Source organism: Adiantum capillus-veneris, chromosome 2, assembly GCF_014529385.1.
Source record: "Adiantum capillus-veneris isolate H3 chromosome 2, ASM1452938v2, whole genome shotgun sequence".
Classification (NCBI taxonomy): Eukaryota; Viridiplantae; Streptophyta; class Polypodiopsida; order Polypodiales; family Pteridaceae; genus Adiantum; species Adiantum capillus-veneris.
Window position 1 is genome coordinate 141,297,049 of NC_140932.1, and position 26,027 is coordinate 141,323,075.

The window sequence follows — 26,027 nt, forward strand, 5'->3', positions numbered from 1 at the left end:
TCAGGGGTATTTAGGGCACGAGGACTTTTACATCATGCCTTTGGAAGGATGTGACATCCACCTAGGAGTCCCTTGGTACCATAAGAACAACGCCTGGTCGACTATCGGGCTAGAAAGCAACTTTGACTAATGAAAAGGGCCGAAAAATTGTACTTGATGTAAAATTGAAGGGCGAGTCCGTCCCTATTGTGTCAACTTCAGCCATTTCCAAATTAAAAAAATCCAGTCTCTTTGTTTACTCGATCCATTTGAAAGAGTTCAATGATGAACACAGAACAAACATATCTGAACTTGACAAAGAACGCCAAGATTTCCTCCACACACATGCTGATTGTTTCTCGAAGGGCCTGCCAAGTGAGTTACCCCCATCTCGTCCTGAGGATCACACTATTGATCTGATTCCTCGAAGCACACCACCGAACCGGCCACCTTACCGTGTTAGCTGAGCCCAGAATGAAGAGATCATGAACCAAGTGAAAGACCTTCTTGAAAGGGTCTTATCTAGCCGAGTCTACTACTCTCCGGTGTTGTTGATATTAAAGTGTAATGGAATTGGCCTATTTAAATTGAGAGTAACGGAAATTAATGAAAGTACTTTTGAGAAATGACTTTGTGAGCATAGCGGGTGAACATAATTGAAGATAGCAACATAATCATAGCAATTAGTTAACTTGGCATGAACAATACTTTTGCAAGAGAGAGAATTTAGAGAACATGACAACAGTTGAGGACCGGATTTATGTGGAGCCAGCGGTCCCCCCTCCAATAGGCATTTGTATTATGATTTCTCCCATTAAGAGAGACTTGTTACAATACAATCTTTGTGTTCCTTGTGACCTAGGTGATGCAATGAAGATGGAAAGCTTCATGCATCACAAACATAACATAAACTTGAAGAAAGCTTTAACTATCCCAAGCCTCAGACCCAAGACCTCAAACACCTTCGAAGGTGGAGAGAGCTAGCAGGGAATGAGGGTAGGGAAGAGGAAGAAGAAACATTTCGTAGGAGAAAGAATTAGTTCCTCACTTATCATAACTCTTGTTGCTAGCATACATAATAGCATAGTAATGAAGAAGAAGGAGATGACAAGCTTAAGCATTGAAGCATGGCTCTTGGTTGGATTTGCACTCCATATCCAAGAGTATTGGTGTAGGCTCTCAACCTCTACTTGCTTGGAGAAGGAGAGGGAGTTCTTGCACTTTGCATAGCACACAATGAGTGTTTGTGAGTGTGTGTGGGTGAGTATACCCCTAAGCAACCCCCTAGCTTGCTTGGGTCGACCCCCCCTTGTAGCTCATGCTTGAAGCTCATTAGACCCCTCCAGGCCTAGCCAATCACAAGCAGGAGGCATTACAAGCAGCAAGGGTAGCCTTGAGACAAGTGTCCCCCTTTCCCCTTTGAGAGAGAGGGCTAGATAAATGCTAAATCAATTAATTAAATCTCCTAAATTATTATTGGACCCCTTGGGTGGCCAACCAATAGGCTTCAAGCACACCATGAGGGCAGCATGAGAAGGAACTTGACAAGTGTCCCTTTTGCTTTCTTTGTACCATTCATGCCTTGTGTGAGTGTGTGGGTGTTCTCTTTCATTCCCCCTCATGTAGGGCTCGCCCCCTCCTTGTAGGGATTGAATCTTTGACATTTTGACACCTCAAGCCCCTCATGCATAGGCCCAATTCCCACCACAAGCTTGGCTCATAAGCACTTTAAGCTTGGGCTAGGTTCTCACCTCAAGTGCAACCCTAGCATCTCAAGCATGTCAAGCACCTTAAGCATCTCAATAATTAAGCACCTCAATCATCAAGCACCTCAAGCACCTTAGTCATCAAGCATGACAAGCAGGACAAGCACCTCGAGCTGGGTCGGGTTCCCGCGCCTCAAGCTCAGCCCTAGCTTACCTAAGGTCAAAGGCCTTTTACACACATTATTGGAGGTCTTCAATGAAGCTAACCCTAAGGTCTTATGCTCCATTTCTTAGCCTTGCTCTTTGATAGACCATCTCTCATTTGGGCCCCTTCACTATTGGCCCCGTGTTGAGATAGATCTATAAGCATATGTCTATATCTTAACACTTGTTCCCGTTTATTCTCCCACATTAAGTGATCAATTAAATATGAGAAAATCATTTGGGTTGGTTAGATATTAGATATTAGATTTTATGACATTACCTCTCTCTTGAAATCATAGTCGTCCTCGACTATGAGGTAGAAGAGATAAAGCCTTAGTCATTAGTCAATTTTACTTAGTGGGTAGAGGATCCCTTTTTACCCTACGACATCTTTCCAAGATGGATGACTAATCCATTTGGTGCTTGGGAGACATAGCTGCCGCAAGCATGTCTGCTCTTTAGTCCATTTTATTCTCCCAAAGTAGAGTGACAAATTCTACTTGGTGTTTGAGAGACGTCGTCATCACAAACATGATTCTAAGTATGCATACTAGTTAAATTTATGCACAATTAAAAAGAGGACTAGTCTTATAAGACAAAAACATGAGTCATTTAAAAGAAATTTGTACATTTGCTTACTCTAATGTAGCATTGTAAGCATTGACAAGGTTCATACTATCCTTAAGCTGTATTCCTTGCATCCATCTAGCATCTTCAAAAGGATAATTTTTGAACTTAATAAAATACCGTCGGATAATCTTACCATGTCGTAGTACCTTGTCTTCATGCCGAAGAACAGCTTCGGGTTGTAGCACCTCTTCTTGGTCTTCAACTTCGAGAGGGTCTTCAATAATTGGTTCAGTTGGTGGCTCTCCTTTGTAGAGCTTAAGTAGGCTTACATGAAAGGCATTGTGTATGAGCCAATGGTTGGGCAACTTGACTTGATAAGCCGTCTCATTGATGGGCTTCAAGATTTGGAAAGAACCATAGTATCTTTTTGCTAGTTTAGCATAATACTTTTGATGGCCCGTAGGATTTTTGCCCGTCGTTTGCCTTAATCGAGCTTTAGGAAACTTGAGTAAGACCCAATCATTTTCTTTGAACATGAAGGCTCTTCTGTGCTTATCAACAACAGCTTTTTGCCTTTGTTGAGAGATGGATATAGCCTCCTTAATCTTTTGAAAAGATTTTTGTAGGTCACGGCTATACTCATCGGCGGCGGCGAAGATCTTCCCATGTACTTTGAGTAGCAAGGGACTTTTAGGTCTTCCCTCAATGATCTCAAAAGGTGCTTTTCCCGTAGAAGTATCTACAAGAGGTAAGTACTTTTCCCATTGTGAGCGTTGATCTACTTCGGTAACATAAGTCTTGAGTAGATCGAGTATCGTAAGATTGGCTATCTCACTTTGGCCATCCGTTTGTGGGTGATAGGCCGAAGAGAAATTCAATCTTGTTTCTAGATTTTCAAAGAGACCTTTCCAGAAATTACTGGTCATTCTAGGATCTCTATCTGACACGATGGATGTGGGTAATCCATGGTGCTTGAAAATCTAAGATATGAAGAGAGTTGCCATTTGATGTGCCTTGATAGTCTTTTTGACAGGAATAAAATGTGCTTGTTGCTAAACCTGTCAACTATTGTCCATATTCCTGTATTCCCATGGATAGACTTGGGTAATCCAAAGATGAAATCCATGGATATACTCTCCCATGGTGAATTTGGGATAGGCAATGGCTGGAGTAATCCAGGTTGCTTCCCTCTATCATACTTGGTCTTTTGGCATACTACACATTTTGAAACATACTCTTGTATGTCCACTTTCATGGTAGGCCAATAGAAGTACGTCTCTACTCCTCGGAAAGTAGGTTGAATACCTCTATGCCCCGCATATGGAGGAGCTTGGGATTCATACATAACTTTCTCACGAAGGGAATGGGTAACACATAGCCTATTGCCGTGGAGAAGATAACCATCCTGCAAGGTGAATGGTTCCTCTTTCATCCACAAAGCAAGGGCTGACATTATGTCTCTAAAGTCAGGGTCAGTAGCATACTCATCTATCATAGAGGATAGATCATTGTGAGTAGCTATAGACACCGCATTAACTTTGGGTCGTCGTGAAAGTGCATCGGCCACTTGATTGTGCTTACCAGCTATGTGAGCAATATGGAAATTAAATTGCGAAAGAAAATTTGCCCACCTCATTTGTTTGTCGGAAAGCTTGGTTTGCGTCATGAAATACTTGAGACTTTGGTGGTCAGTTCGTAGGATAAATGGAGTCCCCAATAGGTAGTGCTTCCATGTGTCTAGGGCATGTAGAACAGCTAAAAGCTCTTTCTCATAAATGCCCAAGACTCGTTCATCAATATTGAGCCTTCGGCTCTCATATGCTATGGCATGCCCTTCTTGAAGCAAAACTGCTCCAAGGCAATCATCACAAGCATCACATTGGACCTCAAATGGCTTTGAGAGATCCGGAAGCATGAGGACTGGTTGGGAAGTAAGCTTCTCTTTGAGCTTTTCAAAAGCATTTTGCTCCTTAGCAGTCCATACAAACTTAACGTTCTTCTTAGTTAAGTCATGTAGTGGTCCTGCTACTTGAGAGAATTTTGCTATGAAGAGTCTATAGTATGCGCACATACCAACAAAGCTTCTTAGCTCATGTAGATTTCTTGGGTTAGGCCATGCTTTTATTACCTCTAACTTTGATGGATCCATTTGGATACCATCTTTAGAGATAATATGACCTAGGTATTGAATCTCTTGAAGGAAGAATTCGCTTTTCTTTTGGTTGAGAAAAAGCTTGTTCTCCCTCAATGCTTGAAAAATCACTTGGAGATGTTGCTTATGTTTCTCCAAAGACTTGGAGTAGATGATGATATCATCAAAGAACACTCTAGTGAATTTGCGGTATCGTCTAAAAATTTTCTCCATCAAACGATTGAACGTAGCTAGTGCATTAGTCAAGCCAAAAGGCATGACTAGATATTCATAAAGACCAAACGTTGTGCGAAACGCGGTCTTTAAGATATCTTCATCCACTATCCTTATTTGATGATAGCCACTCTTAAGGTCAATCCTACTGAAGTAGGTAGAGCCTTGTAGCTTATCAAACAGATCTTCTACCTGAGGTACGGGAAATCTGTTTTTGATAGTGATATGGTTTAGTGCTCGATAGTCCACACACATACGGTATGTACCATCTTTCTTTTGCACTAAAAGGACTGGAGAACAAAAGGGAGAGGAACTAAGCTTCAACATCCCTTTGTCTACCAGCTCTTGTACTTGCCTCATGATCTCCTCTTGTTGAGCTTGTGAGACTCGATAAGGAGGCTTGTTAGGTGGTGAGCTTCTAGGAAGAAGCTCAATGCGATGGTCATCATCCCCTCGTTTTGGAGATAAGTCCATAGGGATATCATCGATGAACACATCTTGGAATCCTTTTAGAAAATTAGACAAGTCTAACTCTTCTTGATTCCTACCATTTACATTTGATGAAACATTAGTATCTTTTAGAGACTCTTTGACAAAAATCATGTACGCAGAAACTGAGCTCTTCATTGACTTATCAAAAGCAAGAGGATTTACAAGTGGAATAGTGCGACCACGCTCACTAGCATCTATATACATGTTCTTTCCCCTGTAGGTGAAGTAGATTCTCCTTTCAGGGAACTTCATGTTGGCAGCCATGCGATCAAACCATGGTGCCCCTAACATCCTCATGTTGGAGAGGAGAGATGAAGAAGTCTTCTTTGTCGACATAGCTTTGGACATGAAGCCTCAACTTCCCAATCAAGGGAGTAACGGAGGCTTGTTGTCCCTTGAAAGCTGCATCAGCCACTACTATATCTCCCATCTCAAAAGCTTGAATGCCCAACTTGGTGACCAACTCCATTGATATGAAGTTAAGAGTAGAGCCAGGGTCAAACAAGATGAAGGCATCATGCTCTCTTACCTTTCCCCAAGCATAGGAAAGTGATGATCCTTTGCAATGAGCATCCTCTTTTGGAGCTTCGATGGTGGAAGCCTTAGGAGTCTCATTGCGAGTATTCTTCTTGGGGCAAGAACAATAGCCATGTCCTTGCTCCCCACACTTGAAACACTTATGGTCCTTGCAAAAAGCTTCAAGCTCTTCAGGAGAGAGTTTGTTTTTACCTTTGTAAACTTCCTTCTCCTTGGACCGATTGTTGTTGTTGTTGAAATTGACTTGGGAAGTATTTTGAACATTGGTTTTCCCCTTTGCATCATTTTTGTCTTTGTTTTCCATGGGCTTGACATTACGTCTAGCCCCTTGATGGAAATTGATACGTGAAGCAACCATGGTGTGATGGATTACTTCGCTAATAGTACCAGGCCGTTGAGAGTTGATGTATTCGGCCTTCTCTTCAGGTAATCCCGCACAGAATTGCTGCCTTTGCTCGGCAAAGTCTATCTTTTGAAAGACAGTAGCCTTGAGATGTAAATCCCAAAACTTGTCTACATATTTGTGGATAGACTCATGGGAGAGGAGCTTCAAGTTGCGCCATTCGGTAATCACTTTGTCCTTTGCATCGCTTGCAAGGAATTGCTTCATGATGGAAACTCGTAGAGTTTTCCATGTCTTTGGGGCTTCACCATTTCCACGAAGGCTAGCCCACCATTGACGAGCTGATTTTTGGAAGTGCATAGCTACATGGCGTAGCTTAGAGGACTCTGTGAAGCCCTCATCTCCAAAGGCCGCATCAAATTGCTGGATGAAGGCCAACACTTTGTCGGTAGCACCGAAGGTGCCATCATAGGTGAGAAAAGAGATACTCTTTCCTCCCTCCTTGAACTTCTTTAGCTTTTGTGACCTTCGCCATGCAGAAAATGATTTGCGATGTCCTCCCCTCTTGTATTCTCTAGGAGAATAACCATAACTTTCGTCAGAAGAGGAGGAAGGTGAAGAAGAAGGAGAAGAGGGTGACCTTTTCCTAGCCCTTTTCTTCCTTTGTTTCTTCTCTTGCCTTTCAGAGTGATGAGGAGAAGGACTATGTGTTGATCTTTTTCTCTTGGGAGGAGTGGGCGATCGTCTAGACCGCCGTCTTCGTGGAGCCACATCTTCAGAGGAACTTAAACTTTCATTGCTTTCTTGCTCTTTGGATTCCTCCTCTCGAATGGGAGAGAGTCTTCTTTTGGGGGTCTCTTCAAGAGGCCTCCTAAGCTCCCTCTCCTCTTGGAGAGGAAGGGAAATTCCATAAGCACGAAGTTGTTGAGTAACTTTGGCTTGCAAAGCAGGGTTGCTCATAGCTTGCTGCAACCTAGTGACGAGATAATTCACAAACATGGGAGCATCATCATTAGCACCTTCATGTGCAAAAATCAAAGCTATCAATGTTCATTCTACTCTCTTGATTATTGTCAGCCATGTTAACAAAATTTATGTATGTACTTAGTGTATGCTTTGGCAATTCAAAACCTTAGTTGCCACTCCTCTTAGCCTTTGAAAATCGGCTCTTAAGTATCTACACCCACGGCTCGAAGTGGTTAATTATAGAGAGTAGAGGAGTAGGTCTAACATAGCAGACTTGCCAAGGGCTAGCTCCTTTCGGACTTCTTATGGCTCAATAATGGTAAAGCCGTAGGCAAGTCTAAAAAGACTCCATTATTCAGTCCAAAGCTCCCGAGGTGTGCACCATCCCCCACATAGTGGGGGAAACAAAACCGATAATAGATCCCAGTTCCACTTACCCTAATATAATTAACAACATCAACCATTTATAGGCTACTTAAGGATCTCTCTTCTTAAGCAAGAAAAGAGAAACCAAATGCTCTGATACCAATGTAATGGAATTGGCCTATTTAATTTGAGAGTAGCGGAAATTAATGAGAGTACTTTTGAGAAATGACTTTGTGAGCATAGCGGGTGAACATAATTGAAGATAGCAACATAATCATAGCAATTAGTTAACTTGGCATGAACAATACTTTTGCAAGAGAGAGAATTTAGAGAACATGACAATAGTTGAGGACCGGATTTATGTGGAGCCGGTCCCCCCTCCAATAGGCATTTGTATTATGATTTCTCCCATTAAGAGAGACTTGTTACAATACAATCTTTGTGTTCCTTGTGACCTAGGTGATGCAATGAAGATGGAAAGCTTTATGCATCACAAACATAACATAAACTAGAAGAAAGCTTTAACTATCCCAAGCCTCAGTCCCAAGACCTCAAACACCTTCGAAGGTGGAGAGAGCTAGCAGGGAATGAGGGTAGGGAAGAGGAAGAAGAAACATTTCGTAGGAGAAAGAATTAGTTCCTCACTTATCATAACTCTTGTTGCTAGCATACATAATAGCATAGTAATGAAGAAGAAGGAGATGGCAAGCTTAAGCATTGAAGCATGGCTCTTGGTTGGATTTGCACTCCATATCCAAGAGTGTTGGTGTAGGCTCTCAACCTCTACTTGCTTGGAGAAGGAGAGGGAGTTCTTGCACTTTGCATAGCACACAATGAGAGTGTTTGTGAGTGTGTGTGGGCGAGTATACCCCTAAGCAACCCCCTAGCTTGCTTGGGTCGACCCCCCCTTGTAGCTCATGCTTGAAGCTCATTGGACCCCTCCAGGCCTAGCCAATCACAAGCAGGAGGCATTACAAGCAGCAAGGGTAGCCTTGAGACAAGTGTCCCCCTTTCCCCTTTGAGAGAGAGGGCTAGATAAATGCTAAATCAATTAATTAAATCTCCTAAATTATTATTGGACCCCTTGGGTGGCCAACCAATAGGCTTCAAGCACCCCATGAGGGCAGAATGAGGAGGAACTTGACAAGTGTCCCTTTTGCTTTCTTTGTACCATTCATGCCTTGTGTGAGTGTGTGGGTGTTCTCTCTCATCCCCCCTCATGTAGGGCTCGCCCCCTCCTTGTAGGGATTGAATCTTTGACTTTTTGACACCTCAAGCCCCTCATGCATAGGCCCAGTTGCCACCACAAGCTTGGCTCATAAGCACTTTAAGCTTGGGCTGAGTTCTCACCTCAAGTGCAACCCTAGCATCTCAAGCATGTCAAGCACCTTAAGCATCTCAATAATTAAGCACCTCAAGCATCTCAAGCACCTCAATCATCAAGCACCTTAGTCATCAAGCATGACAAGAAGGACAAGCACCTCGAGCTGGATCGGGTTCTCGCGCCTCAAGCTCAGCCCTAGCTTACCTAAGGTCAAAGGCCTTTTACACACATTATTGGAGGTCTTCAATGAAGCTAACCCTAAGGTCTTATGCTCCATTTCTTAGCCTTGCTCTTTGATAGACCATCTCTCATTTGGGCCCCTTTACTATTGGCCCCGTGTTGAGATAGATCTATAAGCACATGTCTATATCTTAACACTTGTTTCTCCCACATTAAGTGATCAATTTAATATGAGAAAATCATTTGGGTTGGTTAGATATTAGATATTAGATTTTATGACAAAAGAAAGACGGATCTTGGAAAATGTGCATTGATTACAGAGCTCTCAATAAAATCACTATCAAAAACAAATTTCCGATTCCAAGGATCGATGATATTCTTAACCGACTTCAAGGATCCTCTTGTTTCAGCAGAATTGATTTGAAAAGCGGATATCATTTGATGAGAATCGCCTCGGGAGATGTCTACAAGACAGCCTTTCGGACAAGTTTCGGTTTGTATGAATTTTTGGTGATGCCATTTGGCCTTACCAATGCTCCAGCGACTTTCAACCGAATGATGGATAGGATTTTCCGAGAGTATCGATCTTTTGTCGGCACTTTCTTTGATGATATTATAGTCTTCTTCAAGGATGAAGCAGAACATCGACACCATATGCTACAGATCTTTCAAGCATTGCGTGATCACAAATTAGTTATCAATGTCAAAAAGAGTGAATTTTTCTTGCCGGAGATACACTTTTTGGGACACATCGTCTCAGTAGCAGGAGTACAGATGGACCCGGCCAAGATTGAGACTACACGTGACAGGCCAGATTTGAAGAATGTTCTCTTGGGCTTGTGTTCTTACTACCGGCGGTTCATGCAAAAGTTTGCAGAAGTAGCTTCCCCTTTGCACATACTGACTCAAAAAGGAGTCCCTTTCTCGTGGGGACCGACAGAGGTGACTGCCTTTCAGATACTTACAGAAAAACTGATTGCTGGACCAGTGTTGACTTTGCCGGACTTGCAACAGTCATTTGAAGTATATTGTGATGCTTGTGGTCATAGTCATCATTCCACCCGTACATAGATAAGCAATCTGAGATTGCAAATTCAGTTGTTCTCGATTTATTGAAGTCTTACATCTCTGATCAAAAGACTCAATGGGGAAAAAAATTGCCCTTGGTGGAATTTGCCTACAATAACATGATTCACTCTTTGACGGAGAAGGCACCATTTGAGATCATTGAAGTTGCTCCGAAGGTTCCACCCTTCCTTAGCACTAAAGATAAGATTTTTAAAGCCAACCAGTACACGAGGGACTTGGACACTGCTTTTGCCAAGGTCCGGGAGGCTTTAGCGAAATCTCAAGAACGATATAAGAAGGCAGCAGATCGACATCGACGAGATTTGAAATTAAAGGAAGACGATTGGGTGCTATTACGTTTTGAGAAGGCACTCCTAACAAAACGAAAATGAAAGGAACGGCTTTTTCCAAAGCTCAGCATGAGGTATTATCGCCCTTTCCAGATAAATCACTCTCAAACTCTGCATCCAGATGCTCTGCAGAGTGGGAGCCTAAGCCACTTATTTATTTACAAGGGATGCTAAAAGCAGAGCCCCAAAAGCTTAAAATCAAAAGCCTGGAAATAAAGCAAAGGCTCTTTCTCTCACAAGCTCTCTTGAGCTTCTAAAAATAAAGCAAAGGAGTTCTCTCTCTCTCTCTCTCTCTCTCTCTCTCTCTCTCTCTCTCTCTCTCTCTCTCTCTCTCTCAAATTGTGTAGAAAAAGCATGTTGTCCTGCTGTAAATTGCGCCGCAAAAAGCGGGATTCCGTACAGCTGACAGTTTTCGCATTTGCCGGGGCAGCAACGCCATGTCAGCATTTCTGCATTCAGCCTTTTAGGGTTAGGACAGAGTTAGGGTTAGGGTTAGGGCAAAATTAGGGTTAGGGTTAGGGTTAGGGTTTTTGCAGATTAGGGTTAGGGTTTCAACAGTCGAGCAATTAGGAGCAGCCACATCGTCACTTTGTGACATACCCCCCTCTTGAAAGCATTGTAATCACCCTCGATTACGCCTGTAAAACAGACAGAGGCTATAAACCGTCTTAGCAGACACTGACTGTTAGTACCTACGTACTGGGAACACACATCTAGCACATGTACCAATCGACAGTCACATCACAGGACATCACTAGACATCACATGACATTCAACATTCATTCGGATTTAAACCATGATTTATCGGCAATGTAGCTAGCAATCGCATCTAGATCCAGTCGGGACCTCATCGATGCCCGATTGACTAACCCCTATTGCAACCATGTCTATTGGAGATCAAATAGACCAAAATGTTGCAGTCATTTCGTCTATCAGTTCCTGCACTTAAAAAAAAGTCAAGAACAAATCAGTATCATATTCAGGAATTCCATTTCATAAAGTTATATAGCAGAATACTGTCAGCTCTCAGTATCCCTGAAGCTCAAAGAGACATCAATGACTCTAGTATCAAAATTGAGGCATCTGTTGACAAAGGAGCGGAGTAACTCCCCTCTTGTGCATCCCACTGCACCAGATCTCCGGCCAAGCTGAATTTTGGGTTCCATTTGGAGTAGACTATGCTAAACCAAAAGCCTCGAGGTAAAGTTTCACAATCTGAGGAGTATCTGCTAGGTCCTCTTCCTCCATCCACTTCGCATCCAATGCAGGATAGTTCTTGAACTTAACCAAGAACCGCCTTCGGACTTTACCTTTATTCTTCGTATCCTTATGTGCCAAAATCTGTTCAGGAACAAGGATCTCCTCGTTTTCTTCCACTTCTGGTTGCCATTAGGAAATTTTGGAGGTCATTTGGAGGGCCTTATTGAAGAGAGAGAAAAGAAGGCGTAGCCAATGAGCAGCAACCTTACATAACGTAGAAATGCATGGAAAACAACACAAAAATGAAAGAAAACATTTTAAAATATTGAGTTTTGTCCCATTTCCGTAAGGTAACTTCCTCGTTTCACAAAGTAGAGCCCACTGCCAGTAGCCGTCAAGTTGTTGACACCTGACTACTGATTGATAGCTAACTCTCTCCCTTCATTAAAAGATATCCACTACCTTTATGAAAGGCTTTCAAAACTCATTCTCCCTCCATTATACCCATTGGGGCTTCGTCTTCTACCCGCCCAAGAAGTTCTAGAGGTTGCTCTACACTGTCCCCAACTAGCCTCACCATTAGAGTGTGCCAAGAAGACCATGTAGTAGCATAAGCACTATCTCAATCTCAAACTCTCTCGCTACAGATAATAGGTGGCAAGAGCAGAAGATAAGCAAAGGTTCTTGGGTTCTTATGCAGCCAAGAAAGAGAAAAAGCTCGAAAGCAACAAACACGTTTCGTTCTGCATGGAAAGCAAGAGTTCTGGATTTCAAAGTCGAGGTTGGTAAGAAGACTGTGAAAGAGGTCTTTGTTCAACATGTTTTCACTCACTCTAATGTGATTGCTACTGGCGGCGATGTCTCCATGGTGCAACTGTAAGTTAATTATTTAGCACTCCTCTATAAATGTTATCTTATATTTCAAATGTGAATCTGTTTTTTTCTTCTCTTATACAAGTATAAAATTAGGTTATACAGATGTTTGTATTTATTTCTATTCTCTTACATTCACAGATGTTTATCCTTCCTCATATGAGGAATGGGAGCCACTAGAGTGCATTATAGGTCTCATCTCTATGACCCATGCTCATATTGGGGTCTTGCAATATGTTGGCAGAACTAGCAAAAGCCTGGCAAACGAGGGTATTTTCTTCTATGACCATTTCTACCAACTCAATCAAAGGAATCAGAGAGGAGTGTTGGTGAAGGTTCCACTACCAACCAACTGGAATTCTGTGGATTGGCCCGTTCTCGACGCAACAATGAGTGAGGCATTGAGGAGCAGGCTCTATAGGGATGTTCAGAGGTCTCTCCGAAACTCTGTACCCACTAAATTGGTGAAACTTGCAAATTTCTATCCTTTGGTCTTTTTGTTGAGTTATTTTATACCTGCAAAGTACATGTTGCTAAAACTATGCTGCTCTGCAAATCATCTGATTCCCTCTTGTGTGATAAGCTTCTTGATCGAGGGTGGTATGTGAAAGAAATAGATGGCATATGTTGCGAGATTGCTCTTGACACTTTCATTGTCAAGTATATGCTTGCGACACACACATTAATAATCTCCTTTTGGTACAAGCGTTCTCACATTGTTGAAGGTTGCTATGTGCCTATGGATCAAGAGGCAGCAAGTTTGGCAAACAATGTTGTCATAGACGTGGAAGTGGTGGACAAAGACCTAAATCTTATGACAGTAATTACAATAAGGCAGCAATGCAATCTTTTGCAACTTCGACATGAAATAGTGGAGGAGACTGAAGACATTGACTCTACGAACTTTTATTTCTTTCTGGGCGGACGAAGAGTAATGCAACGAAGGGAGAAGCATTTTTTGTGTGGAGATCTTTCTGGCCGTATTCAAATTGTAGCCATATAATCTAGCCTGAATGGCTTCAACGAAATGTAACTTTTTTAACTAGTTTAATCTTAATATCAAGTGTTTGCTCAAGGCTCTCTCTCTCTCTCTCTCTCTCTCTCTCTCTCTCTCTCTCTCTCTCTCTCTGAGTATTCGAAACACATAGACAAGTAGACACTATCAATTTAAGATATACACAATGAATTACTAAGTACATTTGTAAGTACAAATTCCGATGTACTCAATGGGCTTAAAGTACATTGCTTGCAAGTATGGGACCAAAATGTCCTTTAGGTAAAAATCGTGAAGATGCCCTTCAAATGAAGATGGGGAAATAGTAGTACCGGGTGGATTAAGTAAACCCTTATGTGGTGTGTCATTACTCAACAAAGTATTGAGAGCATCATAAGGCACATTGATCTGTTCAAAGGGCTTGTAGAAAAGTGGTACATTATCTTTAGTTGGGTGGAAATGTGCCGCAATGGTATTACAATTTCTTTGACTATACACAAAATAAAAATCCGATCTCTGAATTTCAGCCAAATTGCAAACTATGGTAACAAGGGGATTCAGGTTTTGGGCCTGCATTGAAGACCAGATAGCAACCCTAAACCGTGGAATCAAAAAATTCAAAAATTCCTTTGTGCCTGGTCGAATTACTACTCTACGATTTCCCAAGCGGAAACTACGTAAATCAGAGAACTCTGTATCACTGTACGGCTGTCGTAGCAACAACAATCCATTGAGATCCAAGATAATTAATCTCTACAATCATTGTGTACATACATATAAGTAGTTAGAAACAAAAAGGAGTATATTATTTAAGTACAATGGATATTACCGGAACAACCGTACCTACTTGAAGCAAGAGTCCATACTAGTCATTTCTAATGTTGACATTCTATTGTTGAGTGTCGATGTTCCCATTTGTATTGCCAAGAGTATCTACCTCTTGTGGTTATGCAGTACAGGACTCTTGTGTTTCCATGGCCGAATGGTTAACCTGTTTTATTGTCTGTTCCTGGCTTTAATTTGCAATGTTGGCCTCCTCCTCTACATGGTCAAGACACTCTGTATCTTCACTCGGCTTTGAAGAACTCTTCACATCAGCAATTACAGGAGATTGGACTCCCTCATATTGATCATGTACCGCATTTTGTGCCACAATAATAGGCACTCCCTTATCCTCCTCTACTTAGCCTAGAACCTCTGTTGCATTCCTCGGCTCTGAGGAGCATTTTACATCTGCATTTTCAAGGGCTTGGTCTACTTCACATTGATCAACCCCAAGTTCGGATTCAGCCGCTCCAACTGCAAAGCATACCGCTGTCTGTTCCTCTAATATGGGATCAGTTTTAGGGATTTGGTTTCCAGTGGTGGAAACTAGCATAACTTCCTCATCACGGTCATTGTTAAAGTTATTATATGATCGTCAACAAAACTGTCTTCTGCATTTAAAACTCTTGGAGTTGAAAGAGATAGTAGATATTGAATCATTGAAAGGCAGTACCTTTGTAAATATTCCAAGGTATAATTTTCCACTACATTCTGCAAAATTTGGTTAACTTGTGGTCAATACTTTAATTAATAATAGCACCAAGTTAGTCCAAACCATAGCAAGGAAGTACCTTTGATATAAATGGATTCAAAGCAAAAAAACTCTGTAGATGTACTCTGCATGGAGAAAACATCTCCAACCACAGGAATTTGGATCTGTCTGATTAGGCACTTTGACAGCTTTAAAGGTTGACTTATAGATTTCATGATTTCCACAAAAGCCTTCCATAGACTAATCTTTTTACACATCTATGAACAATAAAGGTTATTTGTTATTAACAATATTGAGGTCATCAACCATAGCCCAAATAAACACTCAAGGTTTTATCAACACTCACACTCTTGTCAATTCAATGCATACAAGGCTCCAATGATTATTGGATTCATATGGCAACAACAGAGTTGTGACCTAAAGCAGTGGACAAACCATCTCTCCAATGTGCCATGAGGGGTGTTTTTTATTCGGAGTGGCACAAACAACTATGGATCTAAAACATATATTTTAGTATGGGTTTCTTGAGTTGAGGGAGTTGGCTCTTTATTAAGCTACAATCATAAACAAGGATTTAATTAGAGACCAAGTACCAAAAAAAAAAGATCTTAAAGGTAGAGAAGAGCACTTACTTTAGGCATAAATAAACAATAGAGTCTGTAATTTGTGCATTGAGATATTTCAAAATCCCAATATCAACAGAATCTAGTGCTAATTGCCTAGTAACATCAGCAAGGGAAATGGTTGCTAACAGTCCTTTCATGGAATGTAAAATATTATTATTTCTTTCATTTAAGTCTGTGGCAACTTGCCATAATTTCTCCTCTAGGCCTCTTCATGAGCAGCAGTAGTCTGTATCCTCTTTAATTTCTCTGCTTCCAGGTGACGTCTTTCTTCTTGCTCAGCTCTGGCTCTGGTGTTCACATCATGAGTAACCTCATGAATCTTAACCCCATGATGCCGGCTGCCTGGTGGTATTAGCAATATATCCTTCATTTTGGGATCAATAAACTCATTAGGGATAAGGAGCTTATCGTATCTCCAACGTACTCTCTTGAGCGTCTCACTGTCCTTGTCCATTATTGTCACCCGGTGAGCATGATCAGCAACAATGGTGATATCATTAAAATACTCCAGTAAAAAATCTTATGTTGCTTCTTGAAGATAGAGCAGGGCAACAGCCTTCCATCTCATTGTACCAGCACATGCTTCTTCACAAATTTGCCTTACTGCTCTTTGGAAAGGAAGTTTAGGGACACAAATCTCAATACATTTCTTAGCTTTTTTGATCTCCTTAAATAAACCCATGTTTCTTGAATATTCTTCATTCTTGGTCCCTTCAATATCTTCATTGGTTTACCTGAAGTTTTCTTCTTACTAGCAGACCTTCCACATGCTTTCATTGCAAGCCCTGATCCTTTCCCTGCCTTCCTTGCCGTTGCCTTGGTTCTTGCCATTCCATTGTAAGAGAAAAATGCAAAGGATCTCTCTCTCTCTCTCTCTCTCTCTCTCTCTCTCTCTCTCTCTCTCTCTCTCTCTCTTTTTCTGTGGATCACAGTGCGCGGGCTCAGCTTTGAGACGGGATAATAGCCTATTGCGTGTCATGATCCACAAGTGGATGGAGAAAGATTTGAAATCTAGATCATGCCTTTTAAGCAACAAGCCTCAATTTTATTGATGATGAAATAGTGTGTAAAATAGTAATCTTGAGATGTAGTACTCTCTCTCTCTCTCTCTCTCTCTCTCTCTCTCTCTCTCTCTCTCTCTTTGTATGAATCACGGCGCGGACTCAAAACCAAGCAAAGAAAACAGTCGATCGCGCGTTGTGCTCTATTTCGTGACATCCTCTCTCTCTCTCTCTCTCTCTCTCTCTCTCTCTCTCTCTCTCTCTCTCTATATATATATATATATATATATATATCCCCCCCCCTCTCTCTCTCTCTCTCTCTCTCTCTCTCTCTCTCTATATATATATATATATATATATATATATCTTCCTCTTTCAAACCAAGCAAGCAATCAAAAACACTCTCTCTCTCTCTCTCTCTCTCTCTTCCTCTTTCAAACCCAACAGGCACTCAGAAACTCTCTCTCTCTCTCTCTCTCTCTCTCTCTCTCTCTCTCTCTCTCTCTCTCTTCAACTTCAACAACCACTTTGGAAATATCTCTCTTGGTGGAATTCAATTGGAAGAAAATGCTTGAAGGAGCCTTGCGCCTTGGTTGCAGAGGTTGCCTCGGCGGTAGGTGTCTCTCTCTCTCTCTCTCTCTCTCTCTCTCTCTCTCTCTCTCTCTCTCTCTCTCAGAGGTCGTCTAGGTCGCTCTCTCTCTCTCTCTTTCTATTTCATTCTCTCTCTCTCTCTCTCTCTCTCTCTCTCTCTCTCTCTCTCTCTCTCTCTCTCTCTCTCTCTCTCTCTATATATATATATATATATATATATATATATATATATAGATATATATATATATATTATCATGAATTCAAGTGTGCATTTGTTACTATAAATGTATACGTATTTTGGGGTTGTTAAAAAGTACTTATTGTGGTCGTACCACCCATTTAATGCATGCCCTTGTAACACGTGTACAATAATATTCGGCTTGCTTCGTTAAAAACCCCAACGGTAATGTCTATTATTGCATGAAAAGGGGAGAGGAGAGAGAGAGAGAGAGAGAGAGAGAGAGAGAGAATAACTCGTGTGGTGACAGGACAGATCGAGGAGAGAATACAAATCATATTGGTGAAGCTAAATAGAGAGAGAGAGAGAGAGAGAGAGAGAGAGAGAGAGACTTAAGAAGACCTCTGCCTCCGTCAAGGTGCAGGAATCAGAAGCTTGAAGACCCAAAACAACATTCCCAGTCCTGAATCTCTACTCCAACAGCAATGTCTAGTCCTGGAAAAGGTAAAGTCGATCTCTTCACTTTTATTTGGTCCATAGTTTAGTTGTGTCTAGGAATTGTGCTTCAAAATGTAAAAGATCATTTCACAATTCACCAACCAATATTGGATCACGGCGCGCAAGTAATGTTGTGGACATTCATTTACATACTCTGCGCGCCGTGATCCTCTTTTGAAATTGTAAAAACGTTTTATTTTAAGAATCATATTCTTTGTTGTTTTGGTAGGTATTCCATTGTATGAAAGCCCATTAAGTCGATCACGGCGCGCCAGTAGTGTTGTGGACGTTCGTTTACATACTCCGTGCGCCGTGATTCTCTTTTGAAATTGTACAAACGTTTTTTTTTTTAAATAACATTCTTTGATGTTTTGGTAGCTATTCTATTGTATGAAAGCCCATTAAGTGGATCACGGCACGCATGTAGCTCTCTGGATTTTGGTTTATGTACTCTACGCGCCATGATCCACTTGTATGGCTTTTGCTCTTCACAACTATAAAGCAGTTTTGCATTCTATCCATACTAATCATCTTATGTAATTGTCTATATGATTAGTTGGGAATAACTGTGAGATACCTAGCTATAGTTTGTTCAAAACTTATATGATCATTTGGTGCTCTTCTTTATATTTATGTTTGATGAAACTTATATATGTGACTATAAAATAAATGGCAGGATTAAGATCACATAGGAGAAAGAGACAGAAAATAGATCCCGAGCGCATTGTTGGCCAAGCAAACGTTCCGAGAAGACTGCCGGAGCTGTTAAAAACATCAATGAAGAGGAATGTAGACTTCAGAACCCATTGATATATCTACTGCAGAGCCTGCCCTGAGTTTGGAGGAGCCTGCTCTAGGTTTGGAGGAGCCTGATACTAATCCATTTGTCGAAATGGAGTCCCCTTCTACTCCAAAATTTACTTTACCGAACTCACTTAAGAGAGAAGTGGATTTTTCACCACCTACTTTGCAGAGTGCCCAATGTGTTGCAACAATCCAAAAGAAAAAAGAAGCAGTTATTTATGAAGATCCTACATAATTGATGAAAGGCTTTTAGATTTTACAGATTCATTTGGGGTTGGTGATAAGTTTGATTTGGTCTCCTGCATTTTTAATGCTCCATTTAATCTTGATGTATTTATAGCTAAACAGAGTGAACACTTGAAGCTGGAACGAGAGAAGTTTGAGCTTCACACTCAAGAGGGCAGGGTTAATGTTGATGAAATGGTGGTAGTCCATTTAAAAGACTGCGATCCTAAAAGACAGTCTTACAAGAAGTATAATCAACTGCCTCTTATGTACAGGCCCCATTGGTGCAGCTTACATGAACGGGAGTGCAAGCTGATTCAAGAATCCTTTGGATTTCTAATATTTTTAAATGGATTATTTACAAGTATTATGAAAGATCCTAAGGAGGTCATGGAGGAACACGATTTACCAGCAGATGAAAAAGAGGAAAAGAATGAGGAATATATTGAAGTGACAGAGATAGAGGAGTCCATTGATCTTGAAGAAGAAGCAAAAGAGGTGAAACGAAGCAATCTTCTCTCAATGAAAACCTCAGATATCAAGCTACCTCTAGATGTGTCAGGTTTTAATGAGCGGCAAGCCACCTTAATGCTACCAGGAGTGCCAGAGTTTAAATTTGGAGATAGGTCATACATTTTCCTTCGTGATATACAAAGTATTTTTTGTTTACGGGAGGACTTTGCACTGGCCACTATCTCCAAGTATCAGGAGGAGAGGAATGGATTTGTTTCAGATGACAGTAGTTATGACGAGGCAATGGAGATCTCCAGTAACCCACTGGACTGCCTTAAACTCTGCTTTGAAAAGGCAGAAAAGTATAAAGAAAGCCTTCCTGATGAAGCCATATTTCAAACTATTCGAAATAATCTCAAGCCATCAACTAGTAAATAGGATATGGAGGATTGGTTTAAGCGACCAGCCCAGGAGTCAACCGGATCAGTCAACCTATGGAAGGATGAGCTTTTTTTGCAAGATGAGAGTTTCATGATATAAAATCCTGCGCCCCCCCCCCCCCCCCCCCCACCTCTCTCTCTCTCTCTCTCTCTCTCTCTCTCTCTCTCTCTCTCTCTCTCTCTCTCTCACACACACACATACACAAACACTTCTTTTGTTTACAGTCATGGATTGCTGAAAAGGACGACTTTCTTCGTCGTCGAAGAAGACAGTTCCGTGGTAGGGATGCAGCTCTAGGACAATATCTTCCTAGTTTATGTGAAGCACCCATCCTAATCTTCCACAATGGAATGTCACAAGAGGGGAATACTGCAACCTATGCTTTCAAGACATTATCTCGCTTCTTAGGTGGTCCAATGCTGCCACAAAATGCTGACAAAGTTATCCTCGTTGACAAGGTTTTTGGGAGAGAATGTTTTGGTTACTCGCCAGGATATATTGGGGGCCTTGCAGCATATTACTACACATACACAGTAATGGCATTATCTTTAGGGAAAGAAAACCCTACTGAACTCTTGAGTATTGCAAACATTTAATGATCAGATACAAGGGAGAGGTTCCAAATGATATTTGCAAATCATCAAAATTTTGAAATAGTTGTGATACATATTGAATTTAATTCTATAGGCATTTGTGGTACATCCGATCATCTAAACTCTAACTCTCTTGTTCCACCGATGATTGGCATATTGCATTGTCTCCCTCCACCTGATTTGACTTTCAAGAGCACTTGAGTTGTTGAATGCGTTTGCTCGCTTTCTTTTCTGAAGTTGCAAATGTTTGATTGCCTGTACGGTTGCTGAAGAGGCCAATACTTGCTTTTGTTGCATGCGATGAATGATTCTGCAATAAAACCATTGAAATAACTCCTTCAGACTGTTTGCCTTATTTCGAGAGCTTCCATACTGTGTGTCTGAAGTAGGCATTTCTAGCCATGTAATGAGACTTCTCCAAGCCCTGGGTGTTCCATATACCTGGATTCCCATACTTTTGGACGAAGTGTGCAAATGATTAAAAATAATGTGCTGCAAAACAAGAAATTCCTTTAGAAATTTTAAACACAAACTTAGTACTAAGACTATCTGAGGTGCTTTGAATTTACCATGTAATGAGTGATTTGAGTGTCAATCCATACTGTCTTGAAGGATTTTTTAGTAGCTGAAGGTTCTATTTAAACTTGCTAAGATTATCCTGCAACCAATCATCATTCTGACACATTTGAAATATTATGTCAATGGAACGCCACACATCATCCTTTGCATTGCGACTTGTTGGCTCTTGGTCTTTCACTGCTAAATGAAGTTTTCTCCAATCCATATACTCAACTTTGCTAATGTAGGTCGAGTGATATACTCTCCCTCGCTTTGTTAGCTTCACATCTTTCATACCTTGAGGTTTAGATAGAAAACGATGTGCCTTGACCCCACCTATGGATGGTTTGCAGGGTACATCTTTCTCATTAGTTGACCTTTTTTCGTCCCGCTGTATTTTCACATTGCCTCCATGTAAACCAAAATCTGACAAAACTAGTTCCAAAGCATCTAGAGCGACTTGTCGTTCAGATGACTTTTTTATTTTCCAAGCAAACCCAGTGTACAGATATACCAACTTCTCTACAATTCGGCAGAGACCATGCATTGTACAAATATGGACATTAACAAGTGGTATATCCAAAACTGGTCGGAAATTAGAGTCTTGATTGTGACGAGTAGGAGCCTTTCGCCACCACTTTGGGTCCATTACTTTTGCAGGCTCCATGCAATACAAGCATGGAGATTTTGCCATGGCACCCATTCCACAATTATACATACACTTCAATGTTTTGAGGTCACCTGCAAGATGCCATTGAACTAGAAAGTCTCCTCTTCCATCTATAGCCAATACCTCTCCTCGATTCATTTGCCCATCAATGATATCTGGAATAGAGGTTTGATGGAACACCCAAAATAAAATGTCATGGTCTTCTTTCTTTACCTGCAAGATTAATCCTTATGAGATATGAAAAATAAATCTAAAATTTAGGTACAATAGAGGGCTTGCTAGAGCTGTAAAATTGGAGATAACTGGATTACCTGAAATGCACCAAGCCACCGTATGTTTGTTTCTGATTGAACACTGAAGTATGAAGGGTTATCAGTGGGACATTTGGAAAGAGCCCTATTCATTAATGTGATTGTAACTCGCTCTAGCTTCTTCTCTTTAAGAATCTCACACTCATCTAACTTCAAAACAAAATGTAGAACGCCACTTGTCTCTTCGAATGTGATATTGTAGAACTCTACCATTCTAGTTTGCAACAAAGTGAGGTCCATGAAGATATTGTTGTACTCATCATAAGTGACAGTAGTTCCCTATGAGCTATAAATATCTTCAATATGAAATGGACATCCAATGAAGTCTGTCTGTTCATTATTGAGCTGTAGTCTTTCCTTCCAAACACTTACAGCTGTTGGTAAAAGCTTAGACTTTATTCCCTTCTTCACAAACATGGAAGAGATAGACTATTGAATAGCTGAGTAACCTCTTTTACTAACTCCAAGGGAGTCCAATGTACCCTGTATATACTTGGCAGGCACTACATTCTTTGAAATGAATCTGTCAACGACATCCCATTGCAAAACCTTAAACTTTTTGTCTGCATTATATTCTTTGCAAGACCACTAGTTATCAATGGCTTTAACTGCTTTCCTACATTGGCCTTCGAGTCTATGTTTTCTTTGTTTGGATAGATGGAATCTCTACAATGAAAGCATAACTAACATAAATAAAAACTTAGATTAGTTTAAATTAATTAAATAGTTTACAATGCTCACCTCAATGCTTGGATTCTTTTCTTAAGGCCGCCAGAGCCTACCTTCAACGTTTCAAGATTCCGTAGTTTCTTCTTTCGCATACAAGTGCCTAACATTGTCCCTTTGTTTTGTAATGACCGCACCTTTGTTTGCAAGACCTGTGATTCTTGTGTGCGCTGCATTAGAGTCTTTTGGTCCTCATGATGCAAGTTTGAAAGTCTTTGAATCTCATTTGCTTGGTGCTTCACCATGCCTTTATAAGTTTCTGATTTGTTGTTTCGAGCTTTACAGTAGCCAAGCAATCCATTCTCTCCATTACCTGCAAAGGTCAATAAGTTAGTGGGATTTGAAAATGCAGGGAAAGCATTGGTCATGGGATTCAATGGATAGAGTGAGCCTTTTGTCCAAATATCTAAGTGTTTTGCTCCCTCTGCTCTGAGTCTCTCTGTCATGATCGGTGTCACTTTGATGTTAGTTTTGCCTCGCTTACATGGTGACGTATATTGGGGATCCAAGTCAATGTGTAAATGATAGAAGGGTCTTTTAAGAAGGACATTTGTGGGAGTGGAAGAAAAAGCCATGTATGCAACAGGGCAAGAAAGGGAGGATTTCTTTAAGGTCAGCGCACAAACAATGAGAGAGTAACGAGAGAGCAGGTTTGGAAGGATACGTCCTATTTCCTTTAGTCATACATTCCATGTACAGGAAACTCCCTCCAATTCTAGGACGTACATTAAATGCAATGAAAACGATTTATTCTTCAATCATCACGGTTGTTATGACATTGTGGCAAGAATCTACTTGTAAGTGCACTTTTCGAATGGTTATTCCAACTTTACAATTGCTTTTACCACACCTATTTTCTAGAGAGAGAAAGTCAAAATTCTATTTTTCTTAGAAGGCCCCGAAATTTCCTAATGTCATCAGGCTCCCCATCATCAGGCACATCACCTTTGAAAGGTTTCAAGAGACTCACATGAAATACATTGTGAATCCTCCAAGTGTCACGCAGTTTTCAGTTGGAAGGAGACATCATTTATCTTTTCAGAGATCTGGAAAGGTCCGTAGTATCGCATACTAATCTTTGGAAAAGCCTCTCCTTTCCCTTTTTCTTTCTCAGGCGTGCCTTCTAAAAACGTAAGAGCACCCAATCATCCTCCTTCAATTTCAAATCGCGACGGTGGCGATCCGCTGCCTTTTTCTATCGTTCTTAAGATTTTTGCAAAGCCTCGTGGACCTTGGCAAAAGCCGTGTCTAAGTCGCGCGTATACTCATCTTCAAAAATCTTATCTTTCGTGCTTAAGAAGGGTGGAACTTTCGCAGCACCTTCAACAATCTCAAATGGCGCCTTCCCCGTCGAAGAGTGTATCGTGTTATTGTAGACAAATTCCACCAAAGGTAAGTACTTTTCCCATTGAGTCTTTTGATCCGAGATATAAGACTTCAATAAATCTAAAACCACCGAATTGGCAATCTCAGATTGCCCGTCCAGTCTGCGGGTGGAACGATGACGAGAATTGCAACCGCGTGCCAATGTTCTCCCAAATTGCCTTCCAAAACAAACTCGTAAATCTGGGGTCCCTGTCGGAGACAATCGTCTCAGGCATGCCATGTAATCTGAAGATCTGGGCCACAAACAGTCTCGCTAAGTGATCCGGCTTGACTGTTTTCTTCACTAGAATGAAATGAGCCTGCTTGCTAAATCTATCAATAACAGTCCAGATACCATCGTGACCACTCTGTGTTCTCGGGAGATCAAAAATGAAATCTATTGCAATACTTTCCCAGGGGTGGGTGGATATGGGTAAAGGCTGTAACAATCCCTGTGTTTTATGCCTGTCAAACTTGACCTTCTAGCATACCAAGCAACTGCGCACAAACTCTTCCACATCCTTCTTGAGTCTCCGCCAAAAGAAGTATCTCTCTACCCCTTTCATGGTGGTAGCAATGCCGCGGTGACCCGAAAAAGGTGGACAGTGGCATTCAGTCATAACCTTTTCCCTCAACGGCTGCGTAACGCACAACATGGTTTTTCTCATCAAGTAGCCATCCCGAATGGAATATCCCGCTACTGTCTCCCCATCCCATATCCGTGTGAAAACGTCTACAAAATCTGTATCTGTGGCATATTGGTCGACCATATCCTCGAAGCTCCTATGATGTATCACGGAAATAGCCAGAACCAACGGCTTCCAAGACAAAGCATCTGTCACCACATTCTTCTGTCCCTGAACATGGACAATCTCGAAGTGAAATTGTGACAAGATGTTCGCCCACCGCATCTGCTATTCCGATAGTTGCTTCTGTGACAAGAAGTAGCGCAGACTCTGATGATCTGTAAAGACAGTAAAATCCGCTCTGAGTAGGTAATGCCGCCACTGAGTAAGAGCATGGATAACCACCAAAAGCTCGTTCTCATAAATCTGTGCTATCATTTCCGGCCTTAAGAACAATCGGCTCTCGTAAGCAATGACATGGCCTTCTTGCATTAAGACCGCACCCAGACTACGACCACAAGCATCACAATATACTTCAAAAGACTTCTGCAAGTCCGGCAAAGTCAAAACTGGTCCCGTAGTCAATTTCTCTTTCAATGTCTGAAAGGCAGTCACCTTTGTGGATCCCCACAGTAAAGGGACTCCTTTCTGTGTCAAGATATGCAAAAGGGAAGCAACCTCTGAAAATTTTTGAATGAACCGAACACAGTCCCAAGAAGCTTCTAACTTCATGGACATTCTTTAAATCGGGCCAATCACGGATAGTCTCTATCTTGGGCGAATCCATTTGCACTCCCGCTGCTGAGACAATGTGTCCCAAAAAGTGTATCTTTGGTAAGAAAAATTCACTTTTCTTTGCATTGATCACTAACTTGTGATCTCGTAATGCCTGAAAGACCTGAAGCAAATGATCTCTGTGTTCTGCCTCATTCTTAAGAGAAAACAATGATATCGTCAAAGAAAGTGCCAACAAATAGCCTGTACTCTCGAAAAATCATGTCCATCATCCGGTTAAATGTCACAGGAGCATTGGTTAAGCCAAAAGGCATCACCAAAAACTCAAATAACCCAAAAGTCGTCCGAAAGCTGTCTTGTAGACGTCTCCTAACGCGATTCTAATCTGATGATATCCACTCTTCAAATCAATCCTATTAAAGCACGAGGATCCCTGTAATCGTATATCTTGATGGTGATTTTGTTGAGAGCTCTATAATCGATGCACATTCTCCAAGATCCGTCTTTCTTCAAAACCAACAAGAGGAAGTACTACGGTGAAGTACTAGGCTGGACAAGACCCTTTTCCAAGA

At 41.2% G+C, this 26,027-nt stretch overlaps 1 protein-coding gene across 1 annotated transcript in view; it reads right to left on the minus strand.

Annotated features, from left to right (window-relative positions):
• The window catches only part of LOC147463752 (hexose transporter), a 94,786-nt gene that overhangs the window by 61,121 nt on the left and 7,638 nt on the right, over positions 1-26,027 (minus strand). The window contains exons 2-3 of the mRNA XM_086490661.1: positions 15,134-15,311; positions 15,016-15,053 (exon numbers count right to left, since the gene is read on the minus strand). Of these exons, the coding sequence (XP_086346787.1) occupies positions 15,016-15,053; positions 15,134-15,311 (216 nt within the window). The remainder of the gene's footprint in view (positions 1-15,015; positions 15,054-15,133; positions 15,312-26,027) is intronic.